The sequence below is a fragment of the Panthera leo genome, chromosome F2 (assembly GCF_018350215.1).
Source record: "Panthera leo isolate Ple1 chromosome F2, P.leo_Ple1_pat1.1, whole genome shotgun sequence".
In the NCBI taxonomy this organism is placed as follows: domain Eukaryota; kingdom Metazoa; phylum Chordata; class Mammalia; order Carnivora; family Felidae; genus Panthera; species Panthera leo.
In genome coordinates, this window is record NC_056695.1 from 67,794,769 (window position 1) to 67,813,308 (window position 18,540).

The following is an 18,540-nucleotide window of genomic DNA, read 5'->3' on the forward strand; positions in this document are numbered from 1 at the left end:
GACGGGTGGACGGCCACTTTCCTGGCACTGTGCCCCCTCCCGTCTGTAGCCGGGATCGGTTCTAGATGGCATCCTCGACACCTCGGCGCCTTGAGGGCTTGGGATGCCAGCTTGGGCTTTGCCGGCCACGCTACGCTACGTGAGTGTTTCCCGAGATTTTCACTTCCTGACTCCGGAGGAAGCCATGCCACCTGTCAGAGGGAGTGGGGGTCACTCCTGAGAATACAGATGTCGTTTTGGAGATGCAGCTGTTGGGGTCGGGAGAGAATATTTGTGGGCAAGATAAAGAAGAGGAAGAGACAACTTTCCCTCTCCCCCTTACTCCTCCCTGTTTGACAGCCTGGTTGTTTCTGCTTTCTCCCTCGGCTTCCTCTTCTCTGTGCCCTTTAGACGGCACTGCCTTTTAGAACTTGCTCTCCCCCCTCCCCCCCCCCCCCCCCCCGCCATCTTTCTGTGTCCTTCTTAATCCCCACCCTCAGCAGCTTCGTTGTGGACCCGTCCCCCTCACAGAGGTATCTGCCAGCGGGATGGCTGCTTCAGTCTGAAGTGCTGGTGGCCACTCAGCACCTGCTTCAGAATCAGCCTTTGCTGCCCAGCAAGCTTAGCCAGACCTTCTAGTCTCTTTAGTTTTTGTTGTTGTTGTTGTTAATATTTATTTATTTTTCAGAGGCTGGGGGGAGACACAGAATCCAAAGCAGGCTCCAGGGCCCAAGCTGTCAGCACAGAGCCCGATGCGGGACTCGACCTCACGGACCGTGAGATCACGACCCGAGCCAAAGTCGGACACTTGACCGACTGAGCCACCCAGGCCCCTTGCGTTCTCTTTAAGTGAGAGTGAGCCCCCCTGTACTCCTTCTCCTCCATCTTCAGTCAGGTGGACAGTCCCCAGATCCACGGGACACGAGGCAGAGGAGCACCTGCCGTGTTCTAGGCATCGTAGTAGAGATTTCGTAAATGGTGTCTGCACCTGGGTAACAGGGAGAAGGTGGGGGGAGGTACCCCCTGATTTGTGGGTGGGGTGACCACGGCTCAGAGACAGCAAGTCACACAGCTGACAAGTGGCCGAGCTGAAACGCCAGCTGAGTCTTTCCCCGTCCAGAGTTGGGGCTTTGCTGCCTACCAGCTGGCTAGTCCAGTGCTCACTTACTCTTTCTGTGTGCAATCGAGGAAGACTTTTATTAGTCTCTTTTTCTAAGCTCTGGCATTAGCTTTTGGTTTTTAATTATGCCTGCATAATTGAGATTAATACTAAAAATCAGGAGGTCTCTTATTGGGCCAGTAAGACTCCTATGTATTTGAAAATCTGATTCAGCATTAATTAGAATTTCTTTATATTCAGTCTTTTCAAAATTACTTTGCTACAATCGTGTATGTTGTAGAAAATTCAGGTAATATAAGGGTCAAAAAATAAAGATCACCTATAATCCCACCACTTAGAGATTGCCACATACTAACATCTTCTGTATTTCCTTAGTCTTTTTTCCTATAAAATACACGCTTGCAAAATTGAGATCAGCCTTGTGTCCTGATTATTTCACTCATTATAATGTGAGCTGATTAAATACTTGAAAACATGATTTTAAAATGATGCCTAATATTCCATTTTATTAATGCACCAGGATTTTCCTCATTGAAGCACTGTCCTCTGATATATTCACTGGTAGTCAGTGGATAATAATGGATATTATCATTTTGTAAAGTCAGCTTGGTAGTTTAAAAATAATGTTTTTTGCATTGAGTCCGCACTATCAAAATGCACCATTTTTAGGTCACCTCTTTGTTATTTTACATTTTATGTATTGTAAAGATTAAAGAATGGTGTATTTTTCAGGGAGAAGTTGTTTTTTAAAAATTACTTCAAAAGTTGGGCCAAGTGGTTGGTGTTTTGTTCTGGTAAAAATTTACTCCTTTTGCAAATGCTTTGATACATCTATTTATTCAGTCAGCAGACATTTATGAAATCGTTCCTGTACAAGGTGTTAATTGCTGAGAATAAAAAGAAGAAAAGCATACTTTCTGTCTTCAAGAAGCTTACAATTTATGCAGGTAACATATATGTAAATGTAATTTTGCTTTTAATGTAATTATAATGGTTTAGTATGAATCAGCGAAATAAATACTAAAGTAAAGCTGCAAGCAGTGTGCAGGGAGAACACAAAGGAAAAGTGGTTAATTCTGATCGGTGGAATAAAGGGAAGACTTCCTGGAAGAGTTGACATCTGAGCTGGGCCTTGAGGCTTGGGTAGAATTTCGCTTGGAGAAAGCGGCAAAGGGCATGTGAGGCTGTGAGTATAGTATAATCCGACCCACCGGCGGCTGGGAGTGCATGGCATGTTGGAGAAAGCAAATGTTCCAGAGGGACTGGTGTGTCGCGTGCCAGGACCATGGGGGCAAGAGTAATGAAAATGAGGCAGAGGGCAGTAGCAGCTAATGAACCCAGAGCTCGTAGGGGGTCAGACAGTCGGTGCTCAGTTAGTGTGTGCCTGGCTCTCTGCTAATAAGTTCCTGCCCATATATAATCTCATTTGATTTACATGACAGTTTTGTGAGCTATTTTTAGCACTACTCAAAGATGGAAATAAAAGCTCAGCAAACCTAAGTGATTTCCCCCAAACTCACAAAGCTTGTAGAAGGCAGGACCAAAACTCAAATGTAGTCCTGAGATTCATGCTTTTTTTTTTTTTTTTTTTGCACACTACTTTGCTAGGTGGAGATAAGAGAATAGAAAGCCCTGAAAACTATGTTAGGTGTTTGTAGGCATTGCTGGTTTTTCGATGAGTGATATTATCTGACTAGTGAAGATAATCGTAGTGACAGAGTGAAGGGTGAGTTGGGAAAAGATATTGCAAGGAGCGAGACAAGATTGACAACTGCCACAGAAATCCAAGCAAAATGCGTCAATGGTCTAAGTACTGTTGGAAATACAAACACGGGGAGAAGAGATTTGGATGGAGAATTCACACACTGGGAAGACAGATGACAGATGGTCTCAAGGCAGCGAGGAGGTCTGGATTAGGTTCGTGGTCTCAACTTTTTTTTTTTTAATCACATACTCCTTAATGGTTACTCTTTTTCTTTCTTTTCTTTTTTTTTTAAGTTTATTTATTTATTTTGGGAGAGAGAGTGTGTGCGTGAGCTGGGGAGGGGCAGAAAGAGAGAGAATCCCAAGCAGGCTCCACACTGTCGATGCACAGCCCAGTGCGGGGCTCGAACTCACAAACCATGAGATCATGACCTGAGCCGAAATCAAGAGTCGGAAGGAAGCTTAACTGACTGAGCCACCCAGGTAGCCCGATAGTTAAATACTTTTGAGTATGTATCCAGGACAGAAATACTACTATTTTATATTACTCTCCTTTCCAGCAGATTTTCCTGTGTATATCCATTTTAGAGGTCACTGGAATTAAGAAGAATGGTTGTTTGGGAAGGTTGTCAGGAGGAAAAGGTAGCAAATTAGAGTTTCGTTTTGGACATACGGAGTTTGAGGCACCTAGAGGAGCACAGTCATTTGGAGATGCTTCATTCAGAGTTGGAAGTGAGCAGTAAAGATTTTAGGAAGTAAAATCATACCAAGCCTCTGTTCTAGGTGAAATTCAGCTTTATCCTCAAAATAGAGCCCAGTTTTTTTTATTCCCTAGTTCTACTTTCTGTAAAAGAATAATTACAGATGAAAAAGTCAGGAGTCTGTTTTATATTATTTTTAGCTACGTAATCTTTAGTTGATTGTTTTAGTATTTTATCATTTGATTCTCAACTAAATATTTACAGATTTTTGAAAATGCTATCCCTGGTGCTCTAAATTAAAGAGTGAGTATTCTTGAAATAACTCTTTTGTGTAGTCTAAAACATGAAAATCTTTTTTTTAAGACCTTGTAGACTGTAATTCATTGACCTATTCAGACTTCCTTAAAATATTCAAAGGTATCAAGCCTAAGTGTCTCTTCTAAACAAAGAGATTCATCCAAAGATCAGGATGTCTTTATAAATGGCTTATGCTTTTCAGTAACTTTCTCAAAAGTAGAATTCTCATTTCCTTCTGGCTAGTCCTCTGTTACTGAGTTAATACCTATAAAGCATAGCCCAGAATACTTTCCATTTATTAAGACCCTACAATTCTATGATTAAAGGCACAAATGCTGGTTGGTGTTTTGGGGGTGGTTCAGTTTGGTTTGATTTTAATTAAGAATACTGTTTTTTCAACCTTCAGCCAACAAAATCTTTTACCCTTGATATTCAAAGCATCTCCCCCCTTGGGGAAGTAGGGATGAAAAACAGCTGTAGTTCCTCCATCTCATGAAGCTCAGTTCACTTACTTCCTTTTGTTTATTTTCTATTCAGCATCAATATCAGTGTCTGTGATGAATATTTATTGAATACGCAGTGAATAGAGGTACCATTGTAAGTTGATCACATGCTGATGTGGGAATGCACCTTTTCTTTCTTTGTTGCACATGCTGATGTGGGAATGCACCTTTTCTTTCTTTGTTGCTTAATGGATAAAAGGCACAAAGAACTTAGGAGACTAGGTCAAGTTCACAAAAAGAATCTTTGGTTCACTTGGGCAAATAGAGCCTCAAAACACCTACGTAAAAAGGAAACATTCCTATTGGAAGAAATGGCAAAGCAAAGTCAAGTTGATGGGTCTCCCTGATCTTGCCCCTGTCTTTGTTAGACAGCAGAGGGCAGCAGCAGGAGACACTCGTTCTCCCGGAGCCATCAGCTCTCACTCGCTACCTTTTTCCTTCACTGAGTGTCTGTACACACCAGATACAGCTGCCCTGCATTGACAGCAAATAGTTTGAGACTCTTGAGATAGATGATTAAAGCACTGAACAAAATCATGGTATAGACCGGTAGTTAATAAAAATGAGAGTATCTGATTTTACACCTTTTTTTTTAAATTTCTTTAAACGTTTATTTATTATTGAGAGACAGAGAGACACAGAGTGTGAGCAGGGGAAGGGTAGAGAGAGGGGGAGACACAGAATCTGAAGCAGGCTTCAGGCTCCGAGCTGTCAGCACAGAGTCCAACGCGGGGCTCGAACTCACAAACTGTGAGATTGTGACCTGAGCCGAAGTCAGTCGCCCAACCAACTGAGCCACCCCGGCACCCCGATTCTAGAGAATTTTTGAGAGGACAGATATTTAGGACTGTTAGTCATAAAATAAACCTGATAGTCTCAGAATGTTCGTAATGGTTTTACAGATGGAAGGAAGCAGGATGAGCCAAGCTACAGGAAGTGCTATGCTGCAGCGAGGACTTGGTAAATGTGAATGGATGGTCGCTGACATGTCTTCAAGAAAAGAGCTTGTTTCTGTAGCTTATCTGGATTCAGTCGGTTGCTGCTTCGTATGTGTCTAGCATAAAACAGCAGTTACTGCAAAAGCAAAGTGATTAAAGCATCTCAAGACTTTTGTTCTAGTTCTGCCACTTTAATATTGATACGTGCTCAGACACCAACCTCTTGAAAGCTCGTTCTCATTCCCTGGAAGAGAGTTTGCGTTTCCTTGTGCATTATTACCTCAGAACTCTGATCATAGCTCTTCTGTGCACTGTAGGTCACACCCCGCTAGTGAATAATGACATCATTGTAAAAGGTCTTGACCAGCATTTTATTATAAAAGATGCTGAACAGGGTAGGTTAGAAAATGCCACGTGCATCATGTGATTTCATAAAACTTTTGTCCGGTTCAACCTATGTTCATATACACTGAGTTGTGACATAAAATGTCATCTCTTAGTGCAGATCATGTTTAAAGTTTTTGAAAAACACAGCATTGTACCATGCATCACATCGTCATGTAATTCTGTCTATAAATCTCTCCCCTCTACTAGACCAGGCACCTCTAGAAAGACGGAATCACATTTTCACGTTTTCTTTGTCTCTTAATTCCTAATACCAGGACAGATCTGCCTGACAGATACGAGGTGTTCAGTAAATGTTTGTGGAATGCATGCATGCATGCACGAATGTCACTTAATTTCTCTGAGCCTCGTATTTCTTTCTCATAAGTTGGAATGTTACCCACCGTATCTCACAGTGTTATTCTAAAGATCAGTTGAGATCATGTATGTGAAACTTCTTTACAGAAGAGTTATGAGCATAATCAGGATTATTGTCTGCAGTAATTTTGTCGTTGGGCATATAAGCCTCAGGAGTTGTAGAAATCTTAACTCAGCGTTCTCAGGATGATGTATTTTTTTGTAGTTCTGTTCGTAAAACTGTGATAGTCCTTCGTAGACACCGAGCTAGGAGACAGTCTTGAAAAACTGGGTGGGTGCCTTTTTTAAACTTTTTATTATGAAGCCTTTCCACATACAAAGCAGGTACAGGGAGGAAAATTTTTGCCTCTACCCTTCTGGGTTCTTTAGACTGGTCTATTAATGAAATCGATTTAAGATTAACAGGAGATTAAAAGGATTAAAAGGAGAAAGACAAACCTAATTGCCTAGGTCCAGGAGCCCCACAAAGACATGAGAGGCAGCTGAGGTTTCTATGCCACCCCGAGCTAAACAGAAGGTGGCAGGAGTCTGACGCTTCAGAGGGAAGGAAGACACTTCACAGGGAGATGGGAAGAGCCGATATTTGGTAAACAAATGTTCGTCATGCCATCCGGAGCCAGTGGACCACAGAGAGGACTTCGAACCAGCAGGCTTTGCCAGCTCCCCTCAGCTCACCACACCTAGCTCCCGGTCTCTGTAGTTATCTCTGGTGGTGATTCTCTTCCAGGACCAAGCCCTCTACTTAAATTGTTAGAGGCAGTTCAGCGGGAGGTGAGAAGCTCTTCCTGACTCTTGCGGGCCCTGATTGTCTTCAGCTCAAAAGAATACACAGGCCACAGCGGTGCATTTCGGGGAGGCTCATTCTGAAGGCACAGTTAGAGGGTGGACTTCTGTGTTCTCACCCCCATCTTCAACAGCCGGCTGCTCAGAGCCAGTTTTGTTTCGTATGCATCCTCTCCTACCTCCCCTTCCCATCTTACTATGAAACAAGAATAGATTTCTTTTCCCCTCCTCCCTCTCCTCCTCCTCCTCCTCCTCCTCCTCCTCCTCCTCCTCCTCCTCCTCCTCTTCTTCCTCCTCCCCTCTTCCTCCCCCCCTCTTTAGTTTGTCAAGTATGTAGAAATTGTCTTAACATTCTTTTAAATGAGTTATTCTCTGACAGGAACTAGCAGGTAAACAAGATACATTATTTCCCAAGATTTTCATATGATGGTGAACAAGTATATTGCAAAACACAGATCACATTCCAGAGTTGTAACTAGTTCTGGAGGCTTAGTTACACAATTGCCAACTCTGTCCTCTTCTGCAGCGATGTGGTCTTACAGAAAAGTAGTCTGAAGCATGATAGAGGAGCACTTTTAAGCTTTTGGAATTTTTATTTTCTGTCATATAATATTCCTCGAGCTTTTGACCTTGAGCTGGGCAACAAAGTGTATCCAACCGAGACCTCTGGAATACTGGAAAGCAGTAATAAACTCTACTTCGAGACCACAGCCCAGGGTTGTAACATGGAACTCAGAAGTCAAGAGTCCCCTTAGAAGCAGGGAATTTTTAAAACACAGTAAATAAGAATCACTTACTTTATTAATTTTTATTGAACTTTTTTTGGTTTCATAAAACACAGTAAATAAGAATCACTTACTTTATTAATTTTTATTGAACTTTTTCTGGTTTCATAATTTTGTGATTCAGGTCTTCAGATGATACAAATAATTTTAAAACAAAGATGTTTAATTCTGTCACATATTTTATTTATCTAGAATCTTTCTTCCTTGAAGTCAAACATGGAGCTCATTTTGATTTGTCATAAGGTACTGCTAAATTTTGCCCATTGCGATAAATGAGTCGTCCGTGACTTTTGCATGTCTCCATTGTCTTGAGGTTTTTAATATATCCTGGACATTTTTTCCCCAAATAAAATAGATATGAGTACACTTTTATGTTAAAATATTTCACGATCTATTTATACTAACATAAGGAGGTTGCCCCAAACCCAGTGGGGAGGGTTATGGGTCGGGAGTACCAGACAGTGGAGGTGAAAGTCATGTTATAGGAGTGTCCTGACTCCAGAGATGTTGTGGATCACACATCTGGGTAGATTTCTTTCAGGGACATGACCATTTCCCCAGTCTCCCCTGCTGGATAGCTCGAAATCATCTTTTCCTCGGTCATTCCCGGCATCCCAGAAATAGATCCTTACTGATTATTTATTTAGAAAAGTCTCAGGCTTTATCTTTTTCATTCCCTTGGCCAGGGCATCAGTTTTTCTTTTTATCGGCATACATCTGGACTCTGATAGCGTTGAGAAGAAACGAACTAATACATTGTGACCGTGCCATTTTATGTACACTTAATCTTCAACAAACCTGAGAGGCAGGGCTGTTATGCGCACGTCTCAGGTTGTGAAAACTGGACGAGCTCTTACAGGTGTATTCTGTTGCTGAGGAGTCTCCTGGCCCTGAGTTTTTCTGCCCCTGTTTGGTACGTTCTGTGCCAAAATACCACGATAATCTCCCCAAAATGTAACTCTTGCGTAATAAAACCTATCATTGCTGATGCAGCACTTTACAAATTACTAGGGAGTTTTCACGTTTGATTTCATTCTGCACGAAGTCCTCCACGAGGTTAGTATTCTGTTACTGCCTTGTCAAGTACCCTGTAATGACTTCTGTTTCCCATGAAACCAGTGATAAGCTCTTAATATTGATGACGTTGCCCGTTTGATGCTGTTTGATGCCGTTGTGTCTGATTAAACATCACGCCTCTCGGTGTAAACTGAGTTAACCTGAGCTAGGTGAGCTTCCTTGGGGTCCTCTTCAGGTGTCGTTCTCGTCTCTTCCTAACATCTGCTCACACACAGCTCTTGTCCACGTCGCCCTGCTTTTCCCTCACCTCTGTCCTCCCAGTGTGAACTCTACCAGGGCCTGGGACTCATTGCAGGTCCTGCCTTTTTAAAGGAGCCTTCCCCAATAATTTATGTCTTCCTGTCTGTTTTTTCTTCTTGATTTTTCTCATCAGATATGTTTCCCCTTGAATGTAATTTAAAAGTTTCTCCCCTAACTATAAAAATAATGTATTGCTTCATGTAAAAAGATTATATAGGATACTTGAAAATGAAAAGGTTAACTCCTGGCTTCCCAGGCCCAGTTCGTAGAAGTAACCACTGCTACGTGCTCTTACAGCCATTGTTTCTGGGCATAAACAAGAATGTGTGTGGGCACACAGTCACACACATGCCTGTTTACACACGTGGGAGATAGAGATAGATCTGTCTTATACACAGACACCATCTTACAACTTTCTTTTTTCACTTGACAATGTATCTTGGAAAACTTCCCACGTTGGTGAGTGGAGGTGATTTCGTTGAAAACATTGCCTTGTTGCCTCAAATTGTTTCATGTCAGATCGTTTTATGCATCCACATCTCCTCTCCCTTCGAAACAAGGAAATGGCAACCCCTCCGGAACAGGTGTAATTCCATATTCGTTCTCATGTCCGTTCCTTTGCTCTTTACTCTTTGTGCGTTGACTGCATATTTCACTGTTGTGTGCCGTGGCAGATTAAGAACGTTTGCCTCCCATAACCCCCAAGGAGTCAGGATCTAGTAGGTAAGACTCTACATTTATACATATAACTGTAACACAGAAAGAAGTTGACAAGTGACACAGATTTCTGTTACTGGAAATACAGCCCATCACATTACTTGAACAATCCTCTTGCTGAAAACAACCCCAACTATTGAATATGTATAAGAAAACATCCTCAGAGCAGCAAAGGACTGAAAATCAAAGGAAATCTAAGAAACAGAATCCATGGAGATTTAGAGAACAGAAGCTGCTGTTGCCCTGAGGGCATTTGATGCAGGCTAATTTGAGCTTTGCCTGCCTCATAGGTAGTGAGACTATACAGAAAGCTAGGAAATGATTAACATAAGATTCAGCATGATGATATGGGGGGGGGGGGTGGATGCAGGGGGTTTCTGGGGCACTGAGAATTTTCTGTTTATTGACTTGGTGGGAGCAACCAGAGTAGTTTGGTTTCTAAACAGCATATTTATTTTTTGTACTTTTTAAAATACATGTTATAACTGACAACAAAAAATTAAATGTAGAAGAAGTTATAAAACAATATATATATTACAATCTCACATATGTGTATATATTACATAAATGGGATGTGTAATATATAAATTTTGCATGTTGATATAATATATAAATTTATGCTTATGTATATAAATATGTGTGTTTGGGGCTGCTGAAGCGTGTGTGTGTGTGTGTGTGTGTGTGTGTGTGTGTTTCATATACGTAGAAAAAGATCTGGAAGAGTATTCACCGAACTACTGGGGGCAACCTTGAGAGGTAGAACAGGGGTGGAGAAGTAGAAAGGAAGGAACTTCTATTTCATGCTTCACTGTTGTTAAATTTTTAAAGTAATCATCAGTGTTATTTGGTTTTTTTTTTTTTAATCAGACTTACAGAAAGATGTGGCTTCTGTCTCTGCCCATAAATATAAAAGGACCTCCCTCTGCCATGCTTTATACCACTTGGCACAGCACCTTCTTTTTCTTTTTTTTTTAAACACACGTATCTTGTTCCTTTGCAAGACTTAAAGGGAACAAGACAATGTTGTGTTTATCTTTATATTTCTTGTATCTTAAAAAGAGAGAAAGGCTGTAGGCATCCAGTAGATACAACATTTCCTTAGAGGCTGTTTTGAATGTTATTTTGTACCTGGCACAGCAGTGGGCATAAAGTTGGCACAGTGAGTACAGGTTGATTTGAATTTAACTGACACTTTGTGGAACCTGTAGGCAAATGTGGAGTCCACCTTGCGGTGCCCCTCTTGATCTCAGAAAGCAGGGAAACGAAAATACTCTCTGAAAATTCATCGAAGAAATGAACATCGAAGAGATTAAAGCCAAGAGAGCCATTGTGATCTTAAGAGACATAAAGACTCCTTGGACAGTAAAATTTGACTATACCCTAATTGAGGGTATTGACATCTTAAAACTACCCAAACATATAAAATCTTCATCAGATGAGCATTTTCTCTGTCTCTCAAACAGAGAAAAAGAAAACTGATCGATTTAATTGTGGTGATACCCAGCAAAGCACCTTCTGAGCAGTAGCACCTGCCAGGCTGAGGCAAGCATCCAGCCTGCCTGGCAGGTGGGTAACCCTCTTGTAGAGAGCTGCAGAGCCTTATGCCGTTTGGTGCTGGAATCCTGTGTAATTAACTCCACTTGCTCTGCGTCCATGCCCACCACGCTTCCCTGCGGTAAATTTTCCTTCCCAAGGAGATAATTCACTATCAGGCTGATGGACATTCAGTACACCTGATTCTTCTGTTCACTGTAAATAATAAAGTCGCCTTCTTCTTCTTCTTCTTTTTTTTTTTTTTTTAATACATCTGTGTCTTGTGAGTTTTGTTAGCATGAGTCTGCATTCCTGGGTCCAGTCCATGAGATCGGGTGTCAGAGTCTGTGAGGCCCCTCAAGGTGAATACTACCTTGAGGGCATCTGTGGGAGCAGACTGCTGGATGTCCCAGGTGATGCGCATCCATGTCGCCATGCCTCATGCTTCCTTCCCATTCCACACTTCACAAGAATGATTCCTCCCAGAAGTAGTGTATTAAGAACATCTTCATCACGTGCACATCTCACTTAGTACCAAATTAAATGATCTCAGCGAGAGTAGACCCTTTTCTTCTGGGTGAGTATTACTTGTTCAGTTTGGCAAATTTCACCCCTGTACGGAGGGGTGGAATGTATACTGTAGATGCCTCATCATGAGCATCTCTGACAACTCATTTCCAGTTCTGGCTTCTCGGCCTCTTCTGGCTTCACTCCGGCTCTCATCTCATTGTCAGCATTGATCCTGGCATCATTCTCAAGTCACGCTTCCTAACCTGGGTCTCTCTTGCAGCAGCGAAACCTAAAGAAGATGGAAGACACAATGAGGTCGACAAGATTAAGGATAAGGATGCAAGTAGAGCAGGCAATGGACGAGGTTATCGAATTTTTTTCTTCCGTTCTCATCTTTCTCTCTTTGCTCAGAACAGTCCCAGTAGCATCGGAAAAGGTTTCAGGTCGCACACACTGCTACGGAAACAGTACAGCCCAGTTCTCAGTGACATGTTCAGCTCATCTATGAATATAACGGAACTTAGACCAGATTTCACTAAATCGTTACCCGCCATTTCCTGCTAAGAAGGATATCAGGGCAAAACCCATTACAACTCTTAAGCGAGTCCTGGACGTTTGTTTTTTTAAGTGAATATGGCGTCAAATATTACGCTGTCGGGTGGGACTTTACTAAATTATAACTTTTCCCCTTTCTTCTCTACTTCCCCTTTCACCCCGGCTTCCAGCCAGAATAACTGATCACCAGGTTTCCCCATAAATGCATCAGGAATTTACCCAGAGCAGTCCTCACTTGTCACTATTATTTAAAGTAATACATTTTTGGGAGTAGTAGATTAAAACCTCACAAAAAGTCCAGATAGAATAGTTGAATATAGGATCTTAAAGGGATGTTTGACAAACTTGGTTTTTAAAAACTATTTTTGTAGCATTCACGATTCTGTCCATTTACACAATTGGAGTTCTGCAGCAGAATTAGGCACTAGTGGATTAATAGTATGTATAGTAAATTCATGGGGCTCCCATCTGTGTGCATCACGAGAGCTGTTCTTGTGTGTTGTTAAGTGATCCCGGGGCTGAATTGCTAGACAGGTAGGGTGGACCATTCCTGATTACCTAGATGCTAATTAACTGGTCAAGAGAATTCGCCAGGCCTTTGGACCCAATTCACCAAACGGGCTTTCATTTCCTTTGGATGAAAGATGCTGCTAATGAGGACAGGGTCCAGTTCCATCTGTTGTAAGTGACGTTTGTTTCACGCCTAGAGACATCTTAGATGCAAGATCAGTAACTACCCTGCGGACTCTGCAGTGATGGAAGTTAGGCCAGCTGGCATTGAAACACAAAGTAATCAAGCCTGTCACCACTCTGAACTACCTGTCCTACCTTTGTGGATTAGTAACATCTCAGACCGAAGTTAACATTTTCTAAAGCAAACCAGGCAGTATGCTGATATGAAAACTTAACGAAAAAAAGAAAGATCATATTCCCTTTCTTTATTAAATGTTTAATTAATTCGGGGGAGGATGCACATGGTCAGCATTTATTAAGAAAAAAGGAAACCCTAGAACTTTCAAAACTGCCTGTGTTTTTCAGAACTTACGTACATTTTATCATTTGACCAAAGTGCCTGATACGTTGTCAAGATTCCTGCAATTCGGGAAGTACGTAAACTGTACTATGAGTGGAGGAGTAGAGTGAGCCAGGGAAAGAGGGTCACCTGAGATGTGATGAGGGTTTGACCTCCCCCCTCTTCCTGCACCTCCCTTGTCATAAGCCTAGCCCACTGCCTTCCTCTTCCTTTTCTCTTGCCTTTTGTTGAAGGTCAGAGTCTAGATAGGGAAGTCACTGGCCAGAACTGAAAAGACCAACTTCCCTGAAGTTGAGCAGCATTATGGCAAGCTGAAGTTTCCAATTTTCAAAATTATACAGATCTCTTCAGACTTTGATACCCTTTGCATGGAAACCACCCTTTCACACACTGACTGCATGAGGACCCTGTGTAAAATTGTCACGGAGACAGAAGTTCCTTTTTTCTCTCTGTTCTGCCTCAGTTCTTCGGTGGCATCTGTTTTTCTTCAGGGATTGCAGCCCTCGACTCTCTGACCTTGTCTCTTTTCAGTAAAAGGTTTACCTTAAGGCTGGGTAGCGTCAGGGCAATCCCTGTGTGTATATGTGTGTTGTATGTATGTATCTACATTTTGGTTTTGCTAGTTTGTAATACACTTCAGAAGAGTCCTTTCTAATCAAGCATTTCTTAAATTTTTAGGATTATTGACTGTTTAGACAGTCTAAAAATTACCCTCAACAAATGTATATACACATAAAATGTTGGGTACAATTCTGTGATGTTCATGCACTGTTACTGCCTGTTTACGGATCTCCACTGATTCAGAACCCCTCTGCCAATGATAGAATTCCAAAGTTGTCTGCTTGCATGGTCACTTGTGGTATATGAAAATGTATTCATTCACCAGATGCCCATCAAATGCCTGCTCTCTGCCGGGAACCATGCAGGGCACTGAAATACAGTGTAAAGGACAGTGGCCCACCCATCAAAATTTCCACCGTAATTGACGAGATAGACAAGAAACAGACAATTACAACACAGAACTGATGCAGTTGTAGGGCAAATATAGACTATTTGGGGGAGCACATCAGACAGGTGTTTAATTCAGCTTTGGTTCCTCAAGAAGTTCTCCTTACAATGACACTGGAGTTATTCTCCCAAGTAGTAGGAATGCTATGTACAAAGTCAAGGGCATTAGAGACTTGTGGGTCATGTTGAGAAATTCAGATTTGATTTTAAAAGGACTTAGTGGAGGGATGATAAGAACTGACCTGTGAGGAAGATAAGAGACTGTGGCATGGAAAATGGGTTGGGACAAGCAGGACGGGAGGCTGGCAGACTCAGCAGTAAACCAAGCAGACAGTAATAGTGATTTTAACTAAAGTGCTGACTATGGATGAAAAGAAGGGGATGAGTGGGAAGAAAATGAATTGGAAACCATAGAACTTAGCGATTGATTGAATTCATTGCTTCAACAAATACTTGTTGTGCTATGTATTAGGCACTCTTTATTGTTGTTGTTGTTGTTGTTATTTTTTTGCTGGCCACTCCTGAGCCCTTTGATGTGAGAATTCATGATTCCCTTTAGCTAAGGTGGTGGGGAATGTGTGAAGTTTAATATATAAGCTCAGGTTACCATCTTGAACCAGAAGTCTATCTGGTGCATCCTGATGAATGGTAGCAAACTAGATGAGACACCATTTCCGTCCTCGTGTCCAGCGGCAATGACGTGCAGGCTTCTGGAGTGGACAGCTCAGCAGATGATGGTGCTGGTCACCAGAGATGGAACAGATGTGTCTCAGGTGCTGGGCAGGAGAAGTGTTTCTTCAGGCTATAAATGCCGCTCCTGAGATTTCAGGATATCCCTGTAGTTGAGAGTCAGCATGTTTAATGACAGGTTGCTGATGGGAGAAAGTTTCTACATAAAAGTATTCAGGGTGGGGCTTGAGAGTCACTGATAGAGACGATAGTTGGAGCCAGGAGGAGTATGTAGAATGAGAGGAGAGGAGGGCTGAGGATTGGACCAGGCAAAGCCATGGAGAAAGAAGAGGAATCTGATGAGAAAGCCAAAGAGTATAAAGAACATAATGCCTGTTCCAAGGTGGAGCCTGGGGAACAGGAGGGAGGAGTGGCAGTGTGGCAGCAACAGTCAGCTTCAGGACGGTAGCGGGTAGGCTTCTGGTTCAAGGTGGTGGTAACCTGAGCTTCCATATTAAACTTCACACGTTCAGACTCCACTTTGACTGAAGGGAATCGTGAATCTTCACATCAAAGGGCTCAGAGGTGGCTGGCAAAAAATAATGAAGACATTTTATGCTATGTGAATTACATCTCAGTAAAGCAGTTATTAACAAAAAGAAAATGATGAAAAATCCTCTTTTAAATGTATTCTGACATAATTGTTATACTTAAAAAAGGAATAAACTGTAAGCATCCCGATGTGTGGTGATGGGATAGGGTGGGGTGAACGAGAAGATGTCCACAAAAGGAGAATAAATTTGTACCCAGTCACCTACCGACTTTGTGTGAGGAAAGCAATGGAGCATCACATTAGACGTGAGGGGGAGAGTGCTGTTATTCCAATTCTACAGCCAGCTGGGCGTCATTGCTTTCATTGAAAGGGCACGAAAAGATCATCTTTGACATTGAACGACTTGCGAAAAATCCCACTTGTGTACTTGTCCTGAAAAACAAACAAAAATGCAAAGCCATGCTAGAGCCAAACAAGTAATTAGAATAAATTAAACTCAATGAAGGGAAGAATCGTAATAGAATTTTTCTTAAGCGGTATAGAATTAACTATGAATAACAGTTATTCATAAAGTAGTAAGCTGTCGTTATGCTAACGATAAAGGAGCCCTCAAAAAATGAATGTAACAGACTAATAATAACAGGGACCTACAATTATAAAAATGCTTCGACAGTTTGGCAGGCAGAAGGAAGATATAGGAGTGCCAGGAGACTCCATGCTATCTTACTATTGGCTTCTGTAAAGAAATAAGAAATGAGAGAAATGAAGAAAGCTGTGAGTGAAGCAGGGCTAGCGTAGAAATGGGATGGAAAGTTTCTTGATTGGCCAAGAGTTGGGGGAGACCTTTTAATATGGTTAAGGGACGGGGAGAGTGGTAAGGAGAAAACAATTTGGAGGCATTAAAAAGCAGAGTATAGTTTAAATTGAAACTGAACATATTCATTACCACGCAATATAACTACCCTACTCTGTTAAAAGACAAGTATTCAAATTGATTTTTTTAAAAATCCAACCATAATGTGATCCAGAGTCACAGGTTTAAAAAAAAAAAAAAAGGTATATAACCTCAGATGCAGAGGGAATTTTTTTAAAAAACAATATTTGAAAAGAATAATATTTTTAGCCCTATGACCATAAATTCAATCTGTAAAATGAACGACCAAAAATAAATTCTTCAAAAATTGACTCTAAATGGCTAAAAGGGGCAAAAATCAGACTAAAAGAAAGATTCCTCCTCAAAAATGCAAGTTCTAGACCTATTTATCAGTCATTTCTGTCAGATCTGAAAAGAGCAGGTATTTCCTGTGCTTTCTAATGCTACTTCAAAGCACAGAAAAATATGGAAAACTTCCCTGTTTGTTTTATGAAACTAGAATGGCTATGACCAAATTCTGTGTTTTGTTTTTTTTTTTCTTTTTTTCTCCAGAATTACAAACACCGTCACTTAAAACCAAATGTTTGAAGTCTTCGGTCTGATATTAGCAAATGAAAACCACCAGCTCACTGAAAGAAATAGTACCAGTGATCAGTTCAGATTTGTTTCGATAATGTAGCATTTGCTTGTCCTTAGAAATCAGTAAGGTGGTAATCACACTGAGGGGTCAAAAGAGGAGAGCCTTGGGGCGCCTGAATGGTTCAGTCCGTTGAGCATGTGACTTGATTTTGGCTCACATCATGATCTCAGGGTCGATAGAGTGAGCCCCACCTGGGGGTGGAGCCTGCTTCAGATTCTCTTGCTCTCTCCCTCTGCCCTTCTCCCCTGCTTGCACGCTCTCTTTCTCCCTAAAAACAAAAATAATAATAATAATAATAATAATAATAATAATAATAATAATAATAAAATTAAAACGGGATGAAAGCCTTTTGTCTTCCTCTCATCCAAGCAGTACTCTGGTGATCCAAAGATGAACCCAAGTAACCAGCTCCCTTTCTTTGTGAAACTTAGTTCCAGTAGGAGAACAACAATAAATAGACATTGTTGTAATAAGCACACGTAAGATTTGGCTGTGTGATTGATTTCAAGTCAGTGGGGGAACGTTGGCTTACCCACGAAAAATCTTTGGAACCATTGGCTAATGTTTCAATAACCCTGTTTTAAATCCCAAGTTTATACTTTACATTAAAATACATTCCAGATGAATTGAAGAGTTTAATGTTAAAAATTGAAACCAAACTGTGGAAAGAAATAAACAGTGATTATTTATGCCACGTTATGTCCTGTTAGACCTTTTTAGTCATGTCAGAAGTAAAAGCGCTTAGGAAGACTTATAACCTGAAGGATAATGTTGCATTGCTTCTGAGACAATAAGGGCAAAAACAGCTACTTTCAACTTGCAAACATTCAACGAAGCATAACATGTTTGCAAGCTTTATTTGGAGGTTTTTATCTGAAAAGAACCGAAATATCCAGGGGGTAAATGCAACATCATTACTTGATCCGTAAGTCCAGCTGTACCAATAAGACTAACTTTCTCAAGTGCTTGGTACTTGCCAGGCATTGTTCTGATGCTTTACATGTATTACCTCACGTAGTACCCAAAACAGTCATCTGAAGTAGTTACATGTAGTACTTTACATATTTTCCAGGTAAAGCTCAGAGGCACAGAAAGGTCTCAAGCTTGCCCTAGGGCACCCAGCTAATCACTGGAAGAGCCGGGATTCAAACCCAGTCTGGTGCCAGAGTCTGCTTTCCTGATATCCCTTATGTTGTACCAAACATGTCTCTTAATTTTCTGACTTACTAAAGTTCTCAAAAAACAGATTTCTGATGATGAATCCAGGTAGGGGAAAAATTTAATCCGTCTGAAGAGTAAATTTGGGTGAGAGCTTCCCAGTTTGCAGCTAAAGATCCTCTGGGAGCCTTTGAGGGATCCTTTTGTCACCTACATCCAATCTTTGCCAGAAGATCTCTGGCGAGTGTTTGGAATTCAAGTTTCAGTTGCCAAAATAACTTCCAGAAAAATCACTCTGAAGAATTTTTGCGTAAAAGATTTCCCCTGTTTACCCCAAAACAAAGGAGTGGACTTTGAATGTCACTCCTTTCATCAAAATACATTTGCAAGGCTGTTTTTTG

At 41.3% G+C, this 18,540-nt stretch overlaps 1 protein-coding gene across 2 annotated transcripts in view; it reads left to right on the forward strand.

Moving 5' to 3' along the window:
- The window catches only part of NSMCE2 (NSE2 (MMS21) homolog, SMC5-SMC6 complex SUMO ligase), a 216,537-nt gene that overhangs the window by 96,100 nt on the left and 101,897 nt on the right, over positions 1 to 18,540 (forward strand). The window contains exon 5 of one of the 2 annotated variants that reach the window (XM_042923803.1): positions 11,930 to 12,013. The exons of the other annotated variant lie outside the window; for it this stretch is intronic. Coding sequence (XP_042779737.1) covers positions 11,930 to 12,013 — 84 coding nt within the window. The remainder of the gene's footprint in view (positions 1 to 11,929; positions 12,014 to 18,540) is intronic. 2 annotated transcript variants of the gene reach the window in all.